Source organism: Lonchura striata, chromosome 29 (genome assembly GCF_046129695.1).
Source record: "Lonchura striata isolate bLonStr1 chromosome 29, bLonStr1.mat, whole genome shotgun sequence".
NCBI lineage: Eukaryota > Metazoa > Chordata > Aves > Passeriformes > Estrildidae > Lonchura > Lonchura striata.
The window spans coordinates 4,699,713-4,722,480 of record NC_134631.1 but is presented as its reverse complement, the minus strand read 5'-3'; the positions used below and the strand labels follow the sequence as shown (position 1 = coordinate 4,722,480).

At 55.1% G+C, this 22,768-nt stretch overlaps 1 protein-coding gene across 1 annotated transcript in view; it reads left to right on the top strand.

The window, feature by feature from the left end:
- The window catches only part of LOC144247624 (uncharacterized), a 1,666,419-nt gene that overhangs the window by 1,245,102 nt on the left and 398,549 nt on the right, over positions 1–22,768 (top strand). The window contains exon 13 of the mRNA XM_077788932.1: positions 2,889–3,194. Within this exon, the coding sequence (XP_077645058.1) occupies positions 2,889–3,194 (306 nt within the window). The remainder of the gene's footprint in view (positions 1–2,888; positions 3,195–22,768) is intronic.

The window sequence follows — 22,768 nt, the reverse complement described above, 5'->3', positions numbered from 1 at the left end:
CCTCTGGGAAAATCCAGCCCAGAAAAGCTGTGTTGGTGTGCCAGAATCTCAAGACTAGATGCAGGTAGGAATGCTTGGCTCCTCCATCTGGGCTGAACATCTCACAATGGGATGTTACAGTTCTTATCAGTCATGCAGTGACAATAGCCCATTATCAGCAGATGTCTCACCTGAGGGAGGATTGATTGTGGAAAAGATAAGGAAAAACCGCCCACTTAACACAGGACAACTGCAATACAGATGGCAAATAGAACACATCTTGCTTTTCAGTCTGGGACAGGAGGACACAAACAAAATCAGCTGAGAAGGCGGCACTCTGAAAAGCAAATCAGAACTGACAGAAAATGAATGGGACAGAAAACAATAATTCTGGATATTTTATTTATTATCAAAATAAATCACACCCACCCAGCCCCACACAATCCTGACCCCACAACCTCAAATTTGGATCTCACTTCTTATAACTCCATCTCACCCTGGAGTCTGAGGAATCAAGTAATTTTGGCAGTGGACTGAGGTGGGAACCAGACATTTTGAGGTGTGATTAAGTCATTTTGGGGTGACAGACCAATCCACCTTGACTTTTAGAGCGCAAAAATATGGAGAATACTACCAGATAGCCCCCAAGAACCCCCAAATACTCCAGAATATGTTCCCAAACAATAAATTCCACCTCAAATACCTCTTAAATGGTGGGACTTTTGACATCTCTGGTCAATACTATTTTTAGTCATTTTTCAGGTGTTTTTAAGTGATAAAGACAAATCAGAAGAAAATTATAGCCAAACCAAAACCAGAGACCCCTTGAGCAACCCCTGGGCACTGGACAAAGCAAACTCAGCAGAAATCAAATTTAACCCTCTATAAAATGCCTTGAGGAAGATTTGCTCTTCCCACAAGTCATTTCTGATGGAAACACAAATAAATCCCTAACATTAATAGACAAAAAACAGAAGCAATTCTCTGGCAATTCCAAATTTCATCAGTTCCAGCACAGCTCCAGCTCAGATGCTGGCAGGTTCCAAAAAAGTAACATGGAAATTTGGCCCAATACAGATTATTAAAAGGAAGGGAAAGGTCTGTGTAGCTGTCACAAAGGTGACAGGGACCAAGAAAATAATGCTGCTCCCCCCAAGCCTCTGAATTCAGGAGTTGTTTGGCATTTAGCTATTTGAGCTGGGCTTCTTGTAGGACTTTAGTAACATTGTGTTCCTCACTTTGGGGTGAATGATCCTTGTCAGTCTCGATGGTATCATTTGGTTCCTTTCTTCCAGTGAATTTAACAAACTTTTCAGGGAAGGAAAAAAATATATTTTTTTTTACACAGGACACCCACAACAGCCATTTTCCTCATAGGTTCTCCCAAAAGTTGCTCAGAGGAAGTTGCATCCAAGTTTCCAAGAGTTCCTCCAGAAAGATGCAAAACCTGCTCAGAGGAGGGAACCATGCTGTTGTCAAAGGCACTTTGGGTCAGACAACAGTGCCCTGAACTCACTGTGCAAAAATAATGTCACCATCTGGTTAATGAAACTGTTAGAGAGATGCCTCTGCCCCAATTAAGGTACTCGCAAGACCAAATCCAAAATGGATTTTATTGAACAGTAAATGTGAGATAGAGATGGAAAGAAAGATAAAAGTGGGGAAAGCAAGGGGGTGACAGGGACAGAGATCTCCCCTGGGGCGGGGCAAGTGTGACATTGTCCCCTGTGTGCGTGGCCTTCCCAGGGTGGGAGTTTTACACCGGAGCCAGTTTGGGTAAGGGGGGTGGTGTTCACCCCCCACCCCGAGCAGGGATTGCCTCACTGTTTCAGGTTACAATGTCAGATGTAACCAAAAGTGTTTTCAGTCCCCATCTCCATAAACTGTTATCAACAGGTGGGGCAGTGTTCTTTATCTCTTCCATGGCTCAGCCCTGATAACGCCCTCCAGGGGCCATCTTCTCTTAATGGGCCATTGAGTGTCACTGCAGGACTGATAAAATTACATCATCCCATTGTGGGATGCTCCGCCCAGGAGGAGGAACCAAGCATTCCTGCCTGGATATAATCTCACCATTTGCAACACCACGACCACCTTGCCTACTGGATTCCCAGAAGACAAGAGCTCCATAACCACCTCTGGACCTTCAGTGCAAGACCAGACCCTTCTACAGGATCACAGCTTTGACAGAATCACGTTCATCACTCCAGCTGGACTGCAGCCACCATTTCATCAGACAGCTACCACCACCCTGAGCAACGGGGTGTCAGGTTATATCCTGACTCTGACAGATTAAACCAGTCTTTCTGTATCATTGCTTTGATCTTAATTTTCTTACTCAATTGTCATTCTGGCTTAGACTCTCCACCTGTTTTGCTTTGAAACAGTAAAAACTCACTGTGCTCATCCCTTGTTTTCCTCCCAAAATAGAATTTCCCATCCCCAAACATTTGCCAGATGGAGGAGGAGGCTGCCAGGAAGAAGGAGATGCCCTGAGACCCCCAGGCTAGTGAAGAGGAAGTCAGTGCCCCTTTCTCCCTCTCTCCTGCTCCATCTCCCAGCCCAGCACAGCCCCTGGCTGCAGGACAGCCCCGCTGCCGGTGCTCTCCTGCCGGGGATGCACTGGGGGGATCTCCTTGCCCTTCCCTGTGGCACGGAGGCAAATCCCATCCTCTCCTTGTCCTTCCTCCTGCAGATGAGGTGCTGAGGGTGGAGAGCAGAGAGGACAAATCCCCATGGCAGAACCTTGTGGAAGACGCTGTTTTGAGTGGCTCCATGGTGCAGGAACCCAATGGGAGCTGCACGAGGAGGGGCTGCAAACGCAGATCGAGGGGATCTGAGGAGGAAAGATTCACTCTGGTCCAGGAAGATGGACAGAGCTTCAGCCAGAGCTCGAAGCTGGTGGTCCCTGAGCAGCTTCATGATAAGGAGAAGCCCCATAAGTGCTCGGAGTGTGGGAAGAGCTTCAGGTCAAACTCCAACCTGATCCAGCATCAGAGGATCCACACTGGGGAGAAGCCCTACGAGTGTGGGGAATGTGGGAAGAGCTTCAGGCGGATCTCCCACCTGAGCAGCCACAAGAGGATCCACACTGGGGAAAGGCCCTATGAGTGTAGGGAGTGTGGGAAGAGCTTCAGGCAGTGTGGTGCCCTGATTGTCCACCAGAAGATCCACACTGGGGAGCGACCCTACGAGTGTTCCAAGTGTGGGAAGGGGTTTCAGACTCGCTCCTATCTCCTCTTGCACTATCGAGCTCATACAGATGAGAGGCCCTTCCGCTGCCCTGACTGTGGGAAGGGATTCAAGCACAACTCCTCCCTTGTCAAGCACCGGCGCATCCACACTGGGGAGAGGCCCTACGGGTGTCCCCAGTGTGGGAAGCGCTTCACCCAGAGATCTCACTTGACCAGACACCAACAGAGGCACCAGTAACGGAAGCCCCAAGAGTGTCCCGCCTGCATGAAGAGCTTCGTGCTCTGCTCCAGCTCCATCCCCCACTGCAGGACCCACATTGGGCACAGGTCTGGTGACCCACATTCCCTGTGATCAATGTTGGGAACACACCTGACTGGTTATCCTTTTGGTTTGGCCCTAATTTTCCTCTGATTCATCTTTATTCTTCAAACACAGCCAAAACAGGGTTAAATTAAAGAAACTGATAAAAAATATCTGAAGTGTCACCATTTCACAGGAGTTTTAGGGGGAATTTAGGATTTAGGGATGCATTCTGTGTGGAGTGCCCCTGTTGCTGAGAGGCAGGAGTTTGATCTCACCCTTCTTGTGTTGCCAGTAATTCCTCCCTTGACCCAAACCCAAACTCCACCCCTGGGATACCCTATACAAATCCCATGGGTCTGCCTTTGCCCTGTCTTTCGGTGATAAGAAATGGATTTTGGAGTTTTGTGAAACCAAGATACATCTCATTTGTTCCTGCCACTGGCAGCTGCACTCACCCTGGACACCATGAACTCAACTTCTGGAGGATTTGTGGGTTCTGGGGTGATTTTGGGCAGTGTTCTCCATCTCTTTGAATTTCAAAAGCCAAGAGGGATGAATTTGTCACCACAAAACCACTCAATCCCACTGAAAATAACTGGATTTTAAACTATAAAGGCACAATCCCACCTCAAATTGCATGTTCTGACCTCAAAAAAACTCAATCCCACAGAAAGCTCACTTGATTCCACAGCTTCCAGGGTGAGATGGGGTTGGGAGGAGATTGGGAGAAGTGGGATCCCAGTTTGGAGTGGTGGGATGTATTTGATAGTGAAGAAAACTTTCAGAGTTTCTGATTTATGTCCCCTTCATTTTCAGTCAGTTCTGTTTGTAGAGTGGCTCCTTCTCAGCTGATTAAATTCCTATAAAAATCATTTTTTTAAAATCAGCTGGCCCAAACAATCCAAAAACCAACATTCATATAAAACCACCCATCTGCAATTATATTTTTTAAAACTATTTAAATTTTTTTAGAGTGTTTAAGGGTGTTTTTAAAGTTTAATTGTTTGGTTAAATTGTATGAGACATTATAGTGGTGTTTGGTTTCGTGTTTAGTATATTTGTAGTATGAATTGTTTTACTAAGGTGTGTTCGATTGTATGTTTAGATTGGCCGGTGCTGCGAGAGGCGCTGGGCTCTGCCTGGCAACTGATGAGTCAGAGCCGTCCCGGGCGCTGATTGGCTGAAAATCGCCAGGCGGGACCAGCGCCGAGTTCCTGCCCGGGAACTGAATCGTCATCAACGCCGCGCGCTCTGATTGGCCAGGATCTGCTTCGGGGCGGGGCCGGGAGGAACTGGGGACCCCCAGGAGCCCCCCCGGGTTTGGGGGTTTCCATCCCCCCTCGGCCCCCGGGGCGGCCTTGGGGCCACCCCAACACCCCCAAAATGGGGAGGGTCCCCGGAGCCGCTTGGAAGCCCCAAAAATGGGCTGGAAGCGGCAGGAGCCGCCCCAAAAAGGGATTGAAGGGTCCGGTCCGGGAATGGCTCCGATCCGGATTGGGGCGGGCTGGGATTGAGGGAGGGTCCGGTCAGCGGCTGCGGAGGGGCTGGGATTGGGAAGGGGTCCGGGATTGAGGGGATGGGTCCATTCCGGGACTGGGGCAGGATCGCTCCCTGGGGGTGGGCTCCATTATTGAGTCAGGGTCTCTCCCCTTCCCGATCCCAATCCCGTTCCCTGATCCTGTTCCCGATCCCATTCCCATTTCTGTTCCCGTTCCCGGGCCAGTTCCCGATCCCGATCTCATTCCCAACCCCATTACACTCCCACTCCGGATCCCGATCCCATTCCCGTTCCTGTTCTCGATCCCGATCCCACCGCTGTTTCCAGGGAATGGCTCCTATCCCTACCCCGACCCCAAACCCGGGGGGTCAAACACTGGGGTCAAACACCCCAAATCCCAACACTGGGAGGGGAGAGGTCAAACACCACCAAACCCAAACTCTGGGATGTCAACCTCCCCCCTGCCCCAAACCCCAAATTTTAGGATCAAACCCCCCAAATCCCAGATCCTGGGGTGTCAAACACTCCCAAAATCCCAAACGTTGGTGTTAAACCCTCCTGACCCGAAATCCTGGGTTTCAAAATATTTAGGGTGTCCAACACCCCCAATTCCCAAAGTCTGGGGTCAAATACCACCAAATCCCAAATCCTGATGTGTCAAACACCCCCAGCCCCCAAAGTTTGGGGTTAAAACCCCCAATCCCCGACTCCTGGGGTTTGAAATACCTGGGTTGTCCAACCCTCCTCCTCTCCAAAGTTTGGGGTGAAACCCCTCAATTCCCAAACTTTGGGGTCAACCTCCTCAATCCCAAACCCTGGGGTGTCAAATCCCCCTGATCTCCCCCACTTTGGGGTTAAATCCCCCAAAATCAGTTGGTCAATCCCCCCAGTTTCCAAATTTTTGTGTCTAAACCCCCAAACCCCAAATCCTGGAGGTTGAAACACCTGGCTTGTCCAATCACCCTGATCCCAACGTTTGGGGGTGAAACCCCCTGATCCCCAAATCATGGGAAAAAAACCGCAAAATCCCAAAGCCTGGGGTGTTGAACTCCCCCAGTTCCCAAAGTTTGGGGTCAAAAACTCCCAAACCCCAAGGTGTCAAACCCCCCTAAACCCCAAATTTTAGGATCAATCCTCCCAGTCCCCAAAGTTTCGGGTCATGACCCCCCCATATCCACTCCAGTCCTGGGGGACACAGTGGGGTTTGTTTGGGGTCATTTGGGGTTCGTTTGGGGTTATTTGGAGTTTGTTTGGGGTTATTTGGGGTTTGTTTGGGGTTTTTTGGGGTTTGTTTGGGGTTATTTGGGGTTTGTTTGGGGTTATTTGGGGCAGCTCCAGGTGCAATGTCTGCAGAAAGACCCTGGGTACAACACCGGGAAAAAAAGGGGAATGGGTGGGAATTGGGGGATTCAGGATGGGGAAAGATCCTGCGTGGGAAAAGGGGATTTATGGTGGACAGGGAAGGATTTGGGATGGGAAAAGGGGAACAAGGCGGGGAATTGGGGTGGAAAAGAGAGATTTTGGTATTGGAAAAGGGATTTGGGGACAGACAAAGGATGTGGGGAGAAAAAAGGAGAATTTGTCATGGGAAAAGGAGGATTTAGGTTGGGAAAAGAAGGATTTAGGGTCAAAAAGACATTAGGGATTAAAAGTGATTTTGGGGTTAAAAAAGGAGGATTTGGAATAAAAAAAATGAGGATTTGGGATAGAAAAGGAGGATGTAGGACAAAAAAGGATTTAGGATAAAAAAGGGAGGATTTGGGCTGGGCTGAGCTGAACTTACCTGGGGGAGTGGGGGCGTGCAGGGGGTTTGGGGCAGGGTCAGGACCATTTTTGGGGCAGTTTTCTGAGATTTTGGAGTATTTTCTTGGGATTTGGCGGGAGGTCTATGGGATTTGGGTGCAGGTTTATGGGATTTAGGGTGTTTAGGGGTGGTTTTGAGGGATTTTTGGGTGTTTCTATGGAATTTGGGAGCACTTTTATGGGATTTCAGGGGTTTCTATGGGATTTTGGGGTGCTTTGAGGGATTTCAGGGTATTTCTATGGGATTTTTAGGTGGTCTGGAGGGACTGCAGGGTGTTTCCATGGGATTTTGGGGCAGCTTGAAGGCATTTGAGGTGTTTTGGGGCAGATTTATGGCATTCAGGTGCAGCTTTGAAGAATTTCAGGGTGGTTTGGAGGGATTTCAAGGCATTCCTCTGAGATTACAGGGTGGTTTGGAGGGATTTGGGGTGTTTGGGGCCAGATTTTGGTTATTTAGTGGTGGGTTTGAGGCAGTTTTTGAGGGGTATTTCAGGCCCATTTTGGGGGGGTTTGGGGTTATTTTGGTGGGGTTTGGGGTGTTCTGGGTCACTTTTTGGCGAAGGAGATCTCCATGGGTGGCTCTGGGTGATGCTGGAGCCCTGCAGGGCCTCGCGGGCGGCGCCCGCCTGCACCTCGGTGTCCAACTGCAGCGAGGCGATGTCGCGGCGCCCGGGCACCAGCGCAGCTCCTGGAACCCCGGGAACCTGGGATGGGAACGGGGCCAGGAGAGCCCGGAACACCCTGGAGCCTTCCCCAGACACCCGGGAACCTTCCCCAGACACCCAGGAATGTTCCCCAGACACCCGGGAATGTTCCCCAGACACCCGGGAACCTTCCCCAGACACCCGGGAATGTTCCCCAGACACCCGGGAATGTTCCCCAGACACCCGGGAATGTTCCCCAGACACCCGGGAACCTTCCCCAGACACCTGGGAACCTCCCCCAGACACCCCGGGAACCTCCCCCAGACACCCGGGAATGTTCCCCAGACACCCGGGAACCTTCCCCAGACACCCAGGAATGTTCCCCAGACACCCGGGAATGTTCCCCAGACACCCGGGAACCTTCCCCAGACACCCAGGAATGTTCCCCAGACACCCGGGAATGTTCCCCAGACACCCGGGAACCTTCCCCAGACACCTGGGAACCTCCCCCAGACACCCCGGGAACCTCCCCCAGACACCCGGGAATGTTCCCCAGACACCCAGGAATGTTCCCCAGACACCCGGGAATATCCCCCAAAATCAAGAAATGCTCAAAAAAAAAAAAAAATCCTAAACATTTCCCCCAGAAATTCAGAAATGTTCCCCAAAGAAATCCAGAAATGTTCCTCAAAAAACTCCTGAAATATTCTCAAAAAACTAGGAAATTTACCCAGAAAATCCAGAAACATTTCTCCCCAAATCCAAACCCAACCCTGTTCCCCATCCGGAATAATTTCCAAACAATACAGAAACATTCCCAAAAAATCCAGAAATTCCCCCCTCAAAAAAATCCAAAAATCCCTCCCCAAAAAACCAGAAACTCCCCCACCAAAAAAATTCAGAAATTCCCCCCTAAAAAATCCAGAAATTCATCCCCAAAAATCCAGAAATTTCCCACCAAAACTCCAAACATTTCCTCCCTAAGAAATCCAGAATTTCCTCCCACTCAAATTTGTTATTTTCCTCAAAAAACTCAGAAATTTCCTCCTAAAAATCCAGACATTCCCCCCCAAAATTCCAATATTGTCCAAAAAAAATCCAGCCCCAAGCCCCCTCAGCCTCTCACCCCCCAAGCCCCAAAACCCCGCAGTGCCCCAAAGCCGGGCCGGAATGCCGGAATGCCGGGATTGCCCCAGATCTCCCTGGCTGAGGAGCAGGGGGAGCATCAGCTCCTGGGGCTGCTCAGGGAGCTGGGCAGGAACAGGATGTGCTTCGGGGCTTTGCCACAGCTGGGGGAACCGGGAGACAAACCCCAAAAGCTGCCCCAGAGCTGCCCAAAGTCACTCTGGATACGCAACACAAAATCTGCCCAAAATCCCAAGGGAAAACACCAAAATCCCAACAAAATCCTGAAAAAAACACAAAAAAATACCCCACCGAAATATTAATAATTAAAAAAAACTCACAAAAATCTCCCCAAAATCCCCCACAAAAATATCACCAAAATCCCATAAAATCCCCAAAAAAACTACCCAAAATCCAGCAAAAATCTCCCAAAAAATACTCCCAAAACCCCACCAAAATCCAATAAAAATCACTCAAAATCCTCACAAAAAATCCCACCAAAAATACCATTAAAATCACATAAAAATTCCACCATAGAATCCTCGAAAATGCCAGAAAATCCACACAAAATCCCAGGAAAATCTCCACAAAAATTCCACCCAAAAGCCCACAAAACTCACCCCAAAACTCCTCACAAAAATCACCCAAAGGCTCATAGAAATCCCTCAAAATCCCCATAAAAAATTGCCCTCAAAATCCCCAGAAATCCCACAGAAAAATCCCTCAAAAAGTCCCACTAAATTCCCATGAAAATCCCACAGAATCCACACAGAAAAAAACTGTACAAAAATGCCCCCAAAAGTTCCCCAATCACACAAAATCCACACAAAAAAATCCCACCAAATCACCCAAAATATCCGACCAAAATTTCCCTAAACCCCCGCAAAATCCACACCAAATACACTCAAAAAATCCGCGCCGAAATCCCACCAAACCCCTCTCAAATTCCCCAAAAAATGCCCCCAAGTCCTATCACATCCCACCCGAAGTGCGAGGAAATCCACCCAAAAAATCCCCACGAAAACTTCCCTCAAAATCCCAGCCAAACCTCCCAGCAGCAGCCCAAGAATCCCGCAGAGATCGCTGCGAGTGCCCGAACCGCCCGGAACAATCGCCGAGCCATCCCCGCCCGGCCCCGCGCTCCGGCCCCGCTCTCTGTGGGGCCGGGGCCTCTCCCCCCTTGGCTCTGCGCTGGTCCCGTTCGCGCTCCGCTCCCGCTCCCGCCCCACCAGCGCTCCCTGCCCTGGGCCGCGCTGGCCGAGCCCGGCCGGGCGCGCTGGATCCGCTGGGACGGCGCATCCCGGCCCCGGCCCCGGCCCCGCGGGGCTCCCGGGGCAGCTCCGGCCGGGATGCGGCACTGCCGCGGGGCTTTGGGCTTTCCCGGCGCTGCCCGGCGGCTCCCGGGGATCTGCGGCTTCCCGAGGGACTCGGGGAGCTTCCAGAGGGGACCTGGGCTGGCTCCGGGGGGATTTGGGATCACTCCGGGGGGAGCTGGGGACGGCTCGGGGGGTTTGGGGTTGTTCCCGAGGATTTTGGGGGGATCTGGAAGAGGCTCCAGAGGGGATCTGGGGCTTTCTGAGGGATCTGGGGGAATTCTGAGGGGATCTGGGAGAGTTTCAAGAGGGATTTTGGGGTCTTCCAAGGGATTTTCAGAAGTTCGGAGGGATTTGGGGATGCTCCAGAATGGATCTGGGGCAGTTCCAGAAGCAATCAGGGACGTTTTTGAGGGATTTTGGCAAGTCCTAGAAGGAATTCAGGGAATTTCAGCAGGATTTTGGGGTAATTCAGAGGAATTGGGGAGGTTCCAGCAGGGATTTGGGGTCATTCCCAGGGGATTGGGGGGTGGATTTCTGGTGAGATTTCCGTTTCTTCCCCAGATTTCAGGCTTTTTCCCAAGATTTCCTGTTTTTTCAAGAATCTGTGGATTTTTCCCTGAATTTGGGTCTCACTGTGGGGTAGAAGGGGAAGGTTTAGGAGATTCAGGGTGAATTCTTGGGGGCTCCTGGACGGATTTTGGGTGGGTTCCCAATTGAATTTTGTGCTTTTGTCCCAGAATTACAGGATTTTTCCCAAAATTTGGGTATTTGCCTGAAGATTCTGCTATTACCAGAGGTTTGTCCCGGAAGGGGAAGCTTTGGCGGGTGAGGGGGGGAGGGGGGGGCGTTAGGGTGAATTTTAGGGATAACTGAGGCTGGATTTGGGTTTTTTCCCAAGGATTTTGGAGTTTTTCCCAGAATTTCAGGATTGTTCCCAAAATCCCAGGACTTCTACTCTGATTTGTCTCTTACCATGGACATTTGGTAGAAGGGGAAGCTTTGGGGCGGTTCCTGGTTGGATTTAGGGGATATTTGAGGCTGCATTTTGAGTTTTTCCCCCAGGAATTCAGGATTTCTCCCAGAATTTCAGGATTTTTTCCCAAAATGTCAGGATTTTCCCAAGGATTTGGGTCTCACCATGGACTTGTCATAGAAGGGGAAGCTTTGGGGGGTTCCTGGTTGGATTTAGGGGTGTTTCCAACTCAATTTCAGGGATTCTTGATGGGATTTTGGGGGGAATCCTGGTTGGGTTTGTTTTTTTTCCTCAGGATTTTGGGTTTTTTCCATGAGAATTCCAGGATTTCACCCAGCATTTCTGTCTTACCATGGGCTTGTCATAGAAAGGGAAGCTTTGGAGTGTTCAGGGTGAATGAATTTGGTGGGATTCCAAGTTGGACTTTGGGGGTATCTGAGGCCAGAGTTTGGCGGTTTTTCCCCAGCATTGCAGTTCTTTCCCCAGTGCCAGAACTCCCCCAGTCGCTGTCTCCCCACGGGTTGGCCGCAGGAGGGGAAGCCCTGCAGGGAGCGCAGGGCGTTGGTGGCGCTGCTCATCTCCCTGAAGGTGAGGAAGGCCTGGCCCCGCAGGCCGAGACTGCGCCGCACCAAAATGTCCAAAATCTGCCCAAACGGCGAGGAAACGGCGCAGAGGGACTTCTCCAGCTCGGGGACACCCAGGGGACAGCCTGAGCCCCTGGGGACAGGCACGGACACTCTCAGAGCCCCCAGGACCCCCCAGCCATCCCCGTCCTCCTTGGTGTCCCGGTTCAGGTGGTTGATGGAGATGCTGGGCTGGGGCCGGGGGTCCTGCACCGCCAGGGCCGGGACCCCTCTGTGGGGACAGGGGGGCTTCAGGGGGCGTCTGGGGGCTGCGACCCCTTCACCCCCTGGCACCCCTTTAGGTGTCCCCAGAGCCCCAAATCCACCCCAGACCCACCTAAAGCCCCCAAATGACCCTCAGATCCCCCCACTTTACCCCAAAATTGACCCCAGAGCCACCTCAGAACACCCAGATCCCCCCAGTTCCTCTCACAACTCCGCCAAAGTCCCCTCGGACCCCCGCAATTACCCTCAGATCCCCCTAAACCCAACGGAGAACGCTCCAGAAGCTCTCAAGCTCCCCCCAAAGCTCCCTAAAGCCCCCTCATTCCCCCAAACCCAGCAGACACACGCCTATTTCCTGTCAGTTCCCCAGAAATCCCCAGTTTCTCCCCGAGCCGCCCCAAACCCCCCGTTCAGTTTCCCCGGCCCCACCTCAGCCCCTCCTCAGCCGCGCTCCCCTGACAATTTCCCGCCTGCACCGCGCGCGCGGGCTCCTCCAGCCAATAGCGGCGCGCCCCGTGCCGAACCAACCAATCAGCGCGCGGCTGCAGCCAATCAGAGGGAGCCGGGAGCGGCGCCCCTCCCCCGGCGGCCCCGCCCCCCGGGCTCGGGCGGGCCCTGCGGGCGGCGCTGCCAGAGCGGGGGAGGCGCTGGGAGAGGCGGGAGCCGCGGGAGCCGCGGGGGCCGCAACGCTGGGGAGGGGGCTCCGCACAGGGGCCGGGGGCTGGGAGGGGCTGGGGGGGCTGGGGAGGGGTCCTGGGGGGATCGGGGGCCTTTGGGGAGGGAGCCGGGGGGAGTTTAGGGAGGGCTCTGGGGGGTCCTGGATGGCTCATGGAGGAGTCCTCGGGGGAGTCTGGGCGTCCTGGAGGGCTCTTGGGTGGGGGATCCTGAGGGGTCCTGGAGGTGTCAGGGAGAGTCTGGGGAGGGGTCTTGGAGCATTGTGGGGGGACCTGGGGGGTGGGGATGGGTCCTGAGAGGGGCCTGGAGGGGGGGTCTTGGGAGGGTCTGGGCGGAGTTGGGGGAGCGGTTTGGGGGGTCCTGGTGGCGTCCTAGGAGGTTTTGGAGGTTTTGGGGAGGGGCTTTGGGGGATCTGGAAGGGTCCCAGAGAGGGTCTGGGGGGGGTTGGGGGTTTTTGGGAGAGGTCCTGGAGGGATCTGGGGAGAGGCTGGGGGGTCCAGAGTTGGGTTTGGGGCGGGGTCTGGAGGGTCCTGGAAGGGTCCTGGGTGGGGTCTTGGGAAGGGTCTCAGGGGGTCTCAGGGGGCATCCTGGGCTGGGTGCAATTGGGGTCTGGGGGCTCTCAGGGGGTCCTGGGCCAACTTTGGGGGGGGGCTCTGGGGAAGATTTGGGGTTCCTGGAGGGGGTCCTATGGAGATCTGGGGGTCCCAGGCAGTCCCAGGCTCACCCTGAATGGGGTATGGGGGATTCGGGGGACGGGGGCACAACAGGGGTGATTTTTAGGGGATTTTGGGTGTTTTTAGTGGAATTTTGGGGGCCTTCATGTAGTAAACAGGGCTCGTGCCTTTATTAATGTTCAGCTCTTTATTCAAAAGATCAGCAGAGCAAGGGAGCTCAATACAGAGCTCACCCCCGCTGTTGTAGCTTTTTCCCAGTAGCCAAAGGGCGAGAAGGCTGCAGAGTCTGTCCCTGGAGTCTCCGTGGCACACTGGTAGCCGGAGGTGAAGAGGTGTGCAGTCTGTGTCTGAAGTCCTGGTAGCCGAAGGGTGAGGGCATGTGCAGAGCCTGCTGCCAAAGTGCAGCAGCAGCTGTCCCCTGTCCTTCCCTCCTGGGAACACCAGGAAGAGTTGTTCCTTTGTTCCTGCTTCCCACAGCCCAGTCCAGTCTGGTCCCCTGCAGGCTATGGTGACAGGTCAGACACAGACCAGGGATGTGGTTCCCTTTTCCCCAAGCAGCGCACCCATCCAGCCCCCTCCACTGTGCCCAGCCTTCCACTTAGGGGTGTTTTCATCCCCAAAACCCCCTCCCGTGATTCCACTGGTCTCTCTATTTTGCATCCCAGTCCTAGAATGGTAGTGTGGGTGGGGGTGTAGGTGATTCCCAGGAGCAATTCGCTAATTAATATTTCAATGTCAGTACTTAGCCCAAACCGAAATGTCTCAGCAAGGCTGTTTTGTTCATAATAAATCCCTCCACTATTTCTTTGATCGGGCTTAAGCCCGCATCAACTTACAGTCTCTGGCTTTTGAGGGTTAGCTTCTTTGGGTAATTCTCTTAATTCCTAGCAACTAAGTGAGACTTAATAATATTCTAACTAAAACTTTCTTCAGTTGACCTGCTTGGCTAAAGGACACTTATTAAAGAATTACAAAGTGTTTAAACTTTTACCGTGGTACTTTAACTCAGAAATGGTTATTACTACCTTACTGTATATCAGCTTCTAGCAAGTTTTTTTAAATTAGTTTTAAGTCTTCGGGTCCCCTAATTACCGTCCATAGACAAGAGGAGGTGGGTGACCCTGTTGGGTGTGGTCTGGTGTCTGGTGGTGGCAGATCTTTTTCCAACCATTCTGTTCTGCTAGCTGTCAATCCCACCCGCAGCTTGAGCGCAACCACGAGCACGGCGGCCGTGGAGAGGGGTAGTCCTGATGGCCCCGGGCCGGCCCGGAGCCAGGGTAGACCTTTTGTCCCCCGCCACCGCTCACATCCAGGGCACTGCAATGAACCCAGCAGCCCCGGAGCCAGGGTAGACCTGTTGTCCTGGCCACAACACCTTACGGTCACTCAGCATCGGGGTAGACCTGTTGACCCTGGCCATGAAGGTCCTGCCACGAAGCAGGTGACCCTGGAGCTGGGTAGACCTGATAACCCTGGGCCGGCGCGGAGTTGGGGATGACCTGATGTCACCCGTCACTGCCCGTGGCACGGGCACCGCCAAGAGCCGGGAGTCCCCAGATCCTGGTAGACCTGATGGCTCCGGAGACGGGTAGACCTGATTGCCCCAGGCTTGCCTGGAGCAAGAGTAGACCTGCTGCCCCCTGACAACGCTTGCCGCAAGGGTGCCGACCCAGCACCGGCGGCCCTGGAGCCAGGGGAAGCTCACAGCCTCCTTACAGCCCAGAGCCGGACAGCTCTAGCAGCCCCATCCCAGCCCATAAACCGCCCACTTTCAAGACCAACACATATTTTTGTATTTTTCTGGGTTGTATTTCGTTTTTTGGGGTGTTTTTTTGGAGGGCAGGTGAGGTGCAGGGCTTTTGTTTTGGGTTTTCTGGTTTTGTTTTGGATTTTTTGGGTTTTTTTCCTTTGGGTTTTGTGTTTTGTTTTGAGATTTTTTTGGTTTGGGGTTTTATTCAGTTTGTCTTTAGGGTTTTATTCCCCCCCCATTTTCTCCTTTCTTGAAAGAATGGCTCTTCTATTTGCCTGGTATGAGAAACTTAGCCGAAAAAGAAATTTTCTTGGCAGATTTTGTTCAGTTTCCTTTATTATGCAGAGCACCCGCAGGCGAGCCGACGGGCAGCCCGTGCCCTGTGCTGGGGTCTCCTGAGGTGCAGAACTGTGGAAACGGCGTCCCCAGTGCCCCCCGCCCCCCGTCCGGGAGCCGACACAGCCCTGCCCCGCAGAAGAGAATGTCAGCGGGGCCAGCGGGGAAGAGAAGCCCGTCCGTGCGGCGGAAATCAGCTCGCAGCCGCCGGCCCCGGTGCGACTCGGCCCGGCCCGGCCCGCCGCCGGCAGCACCGCCGGCAAGCGGGCGGCCGCTTTGGGGCCGGTTCCTTCAGGGCCCGCAGAGGTCTTCGGTCCTCGGAAGGAGCCTGGGGGGCCGCGGGGGCTCGGTGCCGAGGCGCCCGGGGCCGGCACGAAGCCGCCCGCCCTCGGGCCTCGTTGACACAGAGAGAGAGACAGACACAGGGACACACGCCCGGCTCCTCAGACACCACCGCTCCCCACCGCCCCCGCCGCTCCCGCTCGCACGGCCGCACACTCTCGCATCCCCTCTCTCCCCGCCCCTGCCCTGCCCCTGCCCTGCCCCTGCCCCTGCCCCTGCCCCTGCCCCTGCCCCTGCCCCTGCCCCTGCCCCTGCCCCTGCCCCTGCCCCTGTCTGTCGCGGCCCCCGCCCAGCCATGGTTGGGAGCGCCCCGCCCTGCCCCATCAGACTCCCTGGCACCGCCTGCAGACTTTTGCCGCCCCCGCCCGGTCTCTCCTTGGCCAGTTCGCACAGAGGCAGGGGTAGGAGGGTACTGAAAACTTTCTCTTCATGGCCAACATCAAAAAATGTGAATATGATAAATTGAATCAAGCAAAACCCTTCCCTCTGCTCCTTGTGACATCCCAGCAGCATCTGACATGTCCACCATCTACAAGGCATTGCCATAAAGGCAGGATTTTAGACAAAGGCATAAGAAGAGGTGATAGGTAAAACTTACAATAAGATGCTGAGTAAGGAGTTATTTAAACTTCTGAAAAATTGGGAAACTCCCAAAAGCTCAAAGCATGAAGCCATTTAAAGGAGATGCATTGGAATGACCAGAGAACAGCTGCAGGAGGAAATCTGGGAGCAATGGGAAGGACATACATGCAGCTGCTCTAAATGAAGAGATGTCCTTAGATAGGGCCATTTAACCAGGAGTCCTGGAAACACCCAAAGGAAGCGCGTCATGAAATATTATACTGAATGTTGGTGGCAGAGGTAGAGGGGAAGATGAGTATTTCTTCTCCTGCCATCAGTAGAAGAAAGCAGTAGAGCCAGGAAATTCCTGTTCTGGGTGGGAAAACATTACCATTTCTTCAAAGTTCTCCAGTGAGCCAGATAATAAAGATTTGCTTGTATGTTATGGAACAGAGAGATATTGAAACCTGCTCCCCTTTCCATGAACAGGCATGTTCTACTTGTTGGGCCCCAGTACCCTGAGGTGCTGAGCTGGGATTGGCATATCTAAGAGAGGAGCTGAGGTAGAGCAGAGCACCTTGCAGGCTGAGGTGTCTGCTGGAATTGCATGTCCTCCCCATGCCACAGCTTCCCTGCATTTCCCTCCTCCAGCCTCTGTCCCCAGCACAGCCATGGAGGCTCTTTGGCCTCTTGACTTTTCCTGCAGGCATCAAGAGCAGCTGAGCTCTGCCTTTGGCACAGTCAGCCCTGGCCAGCGCCGGCCATGCTCAGCAATTCCTTGTCTGTGCCCGGACTTGCTGCCAGCCCCGGCAGCGGCTGCGGGGCCCCTTTGTGGCCCTGTGCTGGCCCAGCCATGGTGCCACAGCCCCTGTGCAGCCCAGGCCAGGACAGGAGCATTGGGGCTGGGAACGGCCCCTGTGCCGTGGGGCCCTGGGCAGCCTTGGGGCTCTGTGCCCCATGGCCTCCCTGCTGGGCAGCCTCTGCCAGCTCCTGCAGAGCCCGTGGGGGCTCCTTCTGCTGCCCTGAGCCCGCAGAGCAGGGCAGCGTTGGCTGATGGTCTGAGTCATTCCTAAAGATCCCGTCGGGCTGTCTCAGACACTTGGGGCCAGGGATTCCTTCCAACCTGGGCCACTTTGGGTGGGCACGGGGTGGCCCCAGGGCAGGTGGCAGTGCGTGCAAGGGCCCTTGGTGACACGGTGCAGCATGGTCACCGTGGAATGGAACGGGACAGGGATTCCAAGGGCCCTTGGTGACACGGTGCAGCATGGTCACCGTGGAATGGAACGGGACAGGGATTCCAAGGGCCCTTGGTGACACGCTCTGGCAGAGGTGTTGGCAGTTACAAGTTACAGTTACACTCCACAGTGCTCGGTGCACACGACGAGAGAGGACGCGAGAGAGCGGTGCTGTGAGGAGCCCTCGCACAGCCACTCGTTCCTTGCTGACCCAGAGCTTTCCCGAGGTATTACTCCTGCAGGTGAGCTCGTGGCCAGAGCAGAGCACTTGGTGACCCCTGGCCTTCCCAAGGCAAATCTTCTGCAGCTGCCCTCGAGGGCAGACTGTGGCATTTGCTTTTCACTGTCCTTGACAGGAGTCTCCTGTCCTTGTGGCTGGAGCCCCAAGAGCAGAGTGCAGGACTTGCTGTCCTGTAGCCTTGCCAAGTCTTCACACTTGCAGGTGCCCTCAAGGCACGACTGCAGCACTTGCTGACTTGGACCTTTTCCTTTTCACCTTCTGCAAGCAGCCATGAATCCAGGCAGTGTCGTAGAGCACAGACCTGCGAGCGTGCCCACACTGGCCTGGGGGAAGGAGGAGAAAGAAGGCCCTGGAGCTGCCCCAGCACAGCAGCCTGAAGAGCTGGAGCAGTTCCAGCCACGGCAGAAGGGTGAGTGGCAGAGCTGGGCCGCAGGGCTGGTGCCTGCAGCCAGCTTGGCCCCATGCCATGCCATGCCATGCCATGCCATGCCATGCCGTGCCATGCCATGCCATGCCATGCCATCCCATCCCCTGGGGCCATGCCCATGGTCAGGATGGAATAGGGGCCGGGCAGACACCCCACAGCCGTGCTCCATGCCCTGGGCCGTCACGGGGCTGTCCCTGCCTGGGCAGCGCAGGGCTGGGCTGTGTTCTCCGGCCTCTCCGGCAGCCCCTCAGCTCGGGCTGCGCTCGCTCTTTCCCAGATGCAGCCCTGGACCAGACACAAGAGCAGGAACCCGCCCATGGCCGCTTCCACAGAACAGCACAGGTACCTGCAGCCATCCCCACCTGGGCTGGGCCTGCTGTCACTGCTCAGCCCAGCAGCACACCTGCAGCACCCCATGGCTTCTTGCTCTTCTCCTACAGCTTGTTTGCAAATTCATCAAGAGAATTCGGCAGGAAGAGACCAGTGTCATGAGCCCTGGGCTCAGAGCATACTCAGAGCTCCTCGGACATGAGACCAGTGCCGCCCTGCTGGATTTGCTTGTGCAGAGTGGTGTTCCCAGAGCAGAGCAAGTAAGCAGATGTGGCCAGGCTTCAATTGCCCCATGAGTCACATAGCTTTCCAAGCCACTAGTGCTGGCCCCTGTGAGCCTTTGAGGCCATCGCAGTGCGGCGGGAAGGGAAGCACTTCTCTGGGGACCCTGGGAACGCTGATCCCTCTGGCAGCTTTCCAAGTCTCCCTGTGCCTTCTCCAGGTGCCCGGCATGGTGAGATACATCCATCAGTGGCTCATGGCCAATGATTCTGCTGAGCACAGGCTGGACAACGCCCTGCTGTATCTCACAGAAGCGCAGCCAAATGAGGCAGTAATGACACTCCTGCGTGTGGCCCCATCCTGTGACAGGTATGGGGCCCATCTGCCCAGAGGGCTCAGGGCTCACCCCAACCCATCGCCCTGTACAGCCTGGGCCAGGTTTCTGACCAACAGAGAGTCCCAGGGCCCTCTGGCTGCTCCCTTTCCAGGCCCTGGCATGTCAGCCCCAAGCCTGCTGCCATGCTCCTTCGTTGTCCCACAGGGGCCTGTCCCCACAGGGCTGGGCTGCCTGGCTGCTGCTGGAGAGGGGCAGTGGGCAAAGGCAGAGCCGGCAGTCAACCCGGGCCTCTAGAGATGCCCAGACCACGGTGCTGTGTCTGAGATGCCCTGAGACAGAGCTCTAACCCCGCAGAGCTGCCATGGCCATGTGGAAGACCATCATGTGCACACCCTGGACTGCAGAGCTGGCACAGCAGATACTCCTGGATGTGCTGGGGAGCTGGCCAGAGCACAGCATGAGCACCTGCAATGGGAACAGAATGACTGTCTTTGCCCTGGCTGTGAGTTTCTGCCAGTGGACTTTGCTGGCCCCAAGGCCACCTGTCCAGCAGCTCTCCATCCTCCTTTCCCCACTGCATCTCCCTGCCTCAGGCACTGGCCTGAAAGCTGGCCTAGGGACAGCTGCAGGGCCACCAGGCCCGCTGCTCCCCCTGTGTCTCTCTGGGCCTCTCCCTGCCACGCTCGGGCCCTGTCACACGGACACCTTGGCACTGAACGCTGCCTCGGGGGGCTTTGTCCTTTGCAGGCAACTGTGGTGATGTGGAAGATCCTTCAGGAGCACTGTGTCCCAGATATAGTGGATGAGCATTTCCCGCAGTTATTTGTGCATCTGCTCTTCCAAGTGTTCTTCAGCACCAAAGAGATGCCAGAGGAGGTGGATACCTTCTGGAAGGGATGCCAGGAAGAACATGGCCTTGCCAGCAGCCCCAACAGGTGCTCTATCCCAATCCTTCTGTCCCTGCCACATGGCCAGGGCAGGAGCCAGTGCTCCCAGTGTGACCCGGGCTTTGCTCTGCACTCAGGTTTGCAGTGAGGACCCTGAAGTCCCTGCTGTGCCAAATGGACTATGAGGATGTGGTGTTGTCAATGGAGCGCAAGCGTGGCTGGGACACGCTGCTCTGTGCTGACACCCACATTTATGCCGTGGGTCTGCTGGCCAGGTGAGACCCCCTTCTCCCCATTGCTCCCGGCATTTGTGCTCTGTGGCTGGGATATCCCACTCAGTCCCCATGGCCATGGGCCAGAGGGACGAGGGACAGCCAAGCAGACTGGGAAAGGCTGGGAGAGGAGGGTGCCCAGCAGCAGCCACATCTCAAAGGGCCCAGGTCCCCCTGCAGGGTGGGGGGTAAAGACAAGAACTGCATCAGTCTGTCCTGGGAGGGGCTTCCCCCCCCGACTCAGGGTCTTAGTGTCGTAGGAGCGGGCCCCCGGCCAGTAATTATCACTGACTCCATGTATTTCAGAGGTCCGATCAATAATAATTATTATTAAGAAACCCATTGTTCTTATAGATAGTTATGATATAGGTTGATTTAATGTGTTTTCTAGTCTAAACACTATACCATTAGTTACTTAAGAAAGCACATTTTGGTAGACAAATCTCTGTAACATATTCCGAATGTTCACAATGCCAGGTGCAGCATGTTAAGATAAGAATGTTTTTTCATTCTTTCCTCTGATCTTCTCAGACTTTCTCAGGCGATGCCTGGGAAAGTTGTTTGTTTCTCTCTGAGGCCAGAGAGCTGCTGCCACATCTTAGTGCCATTTTCTGTCTTCCAGGGAGATGGGCAAAGAATCCATCGATGAGTGTAAAAGCATCTTAGACTATCTCCTTCAGTTGCTCCGCAAAGAGATGCCATACTGGCACTTCCCTGCCCTGGCATTCCTTGTGGAGGTGAGTCTGAAGGCCGGCACTGCCTCCCAGCTCTCTGCCCTCTCGTAGCCGCAGCTGCCTGGGATGGTGCCCACGCCCTGCGCTGCTGCCTGGTCCCCGTCCTGTGCGGTTCTGGGCTCCTGCCGGCCGGGTCCCCTGTCACTGCCCTGTGCCTTTCAGGTCCTGCATTGCCTGGACTTAAGTGCATGCAGTGACAGCATCATGGATCTCTTGTCGAGGCACTTGCTGAGTGAGCACACAGAGATGCGCCGCCAGGTTCTGAGAGCCCTCCTCTTGGTCAGGGATAATCCCTCGCTGGTAAGGAGGGGGCAGCAGCTGAAGCCGTGCAGGCAGCGTGGTGCTGGGGAACACAGTTGCTGGTCTTCAGGCACTGGGTCAGCCGCTCCCAGCTCTCCTGCCTCCCACTTCAGCTGCCCGAGGGCTGCGGGACAGGCCTTTGGCCTCTAGGCCCTGTGGCAGCAGGGTGGCCTTTCACACACTTTTGTTCCGCACAGGCCAAAAGAATGCGGAGCCTGACCGAAAGCCTCGGGGAGCTCCTGCAGGAAAATGATAGTGATGTGGTCAGGATGAGCATTGTTCTACTTAGTGATTTCTTCTTGGATAATGACACCCCAATACCCAGCCCCATCGCCCTGCAGCTGGCTAAGGTGCTCCTGCCACTCTTTGAACACGTAAGGCTCTGTGCCCTCAGCCACGGCCACTGGCTGCTGCCCAGACACTTGGTGCCCTGTGGAGATGCAGGCCTGCGCCAAGGTGGGCCAGAATCAGCTGATGCCAAGGTCTTGTTTCCTTCCTGTTACACAGGATGACTGGCATGTGCAGTGGATCTCCATGTTTGTATTTCGAGCCTTGCTGTCTACTGTAGTGGAAGAAGAGAAAAAGCTCCTGATGACACAAGTGTGTCACAGCCTGCTCCCACTCTTCTTCCACTGCCATGATGAGAATCAGAGTGTGGCAGAGGTGAGGACTCACGGGCTGCTGCTGTCGCCCTGGGAGGGGGCTTGGCTGCCTCCTGCCCTGGCGCCTGGCAGGCTGCATCCTCCTCCTGGCCCTGGCACAGGGATGCTGATCCTGGGCTGCGGGGCCATTTCCGTGTCTCTACTGCTCTCCAGGCTTCTTGGGAAACCCTGCTTTGTGTGGCCAAATTCCTGAACAGGAGAGTTCTTGAAAAACCTGTAAAGAAGGAGAAACTGTGGAGGTTCATTGAGATCCTGGTAAGGAGGGCCGGGAAGCCGCAGCCCCAGCCTGGAGCAGCCCCTGAGCGCGGTGCTCGGTGTACGGGCTGGCAGCTGTGCCCCTGCCCGCTGCTGCAGCCCGAGGCCGCGCGGGCTCTGCTCCAGGCTCCTGCGGCCCCAGCCGGGTGCCCATGGAGCCCCGGCCCAGGGGGCTGCGGGGCCAACCCTTCCCTCCTGTCGCTCTCTCCAGCTGGCAGAGGACAGCAGCAGCGTGGCCGAGCACCTGCGCCGGGCCCTGCCCTACCTGCAGAGCCCACAGGAGCCCCTGCGAGAGGCGGCCGTCAGGTTCATGGGTGAGCCACGAGCTGGGCCAGGAGGGCGTGTGGGCACAGGGCTGGCGGCGCCGCTGGCAGGGAGCTGTGCCCTGGGCCTGACAGGCTCTGTGTTCCCAGGGACGGCCGGGCGGTACCTGAGGGGGAGGAAGGAAGAGCTCCATCTCATCTGTGAGGGTGAGTGAGGGCAGCGGGCTGCACGCGAGGGCTGCCGGGGGAGCTGCGAGCCCTGCCCCGGCTGTGGAGGGCTCTGCTCCCTGTGCGGACCAGGGCCGGCGTGGGCAGAGCACACAGAGCTTTCAGGGCACCTGGGGGATTCGTGGCCAGCAGCTTTGGGCTGATCCGGCTGGTCCCTGCTCCCTGCTGGCCATAGCCAGAGCCGGCTGGGATGGCCCTGGCACAGGGATCTCCTCGGGTCCCCTCAGATGCGGGAACTGACCATGGCTCTGTTCCTCTCTCTTTCAGCCCTAGAAGACACGGCCAATGACATCAGTGTCGCCGTTGCGAGCCTGGCAGTTCAAACATTGTCTGTCCTCCAGGGAATAGAGAGA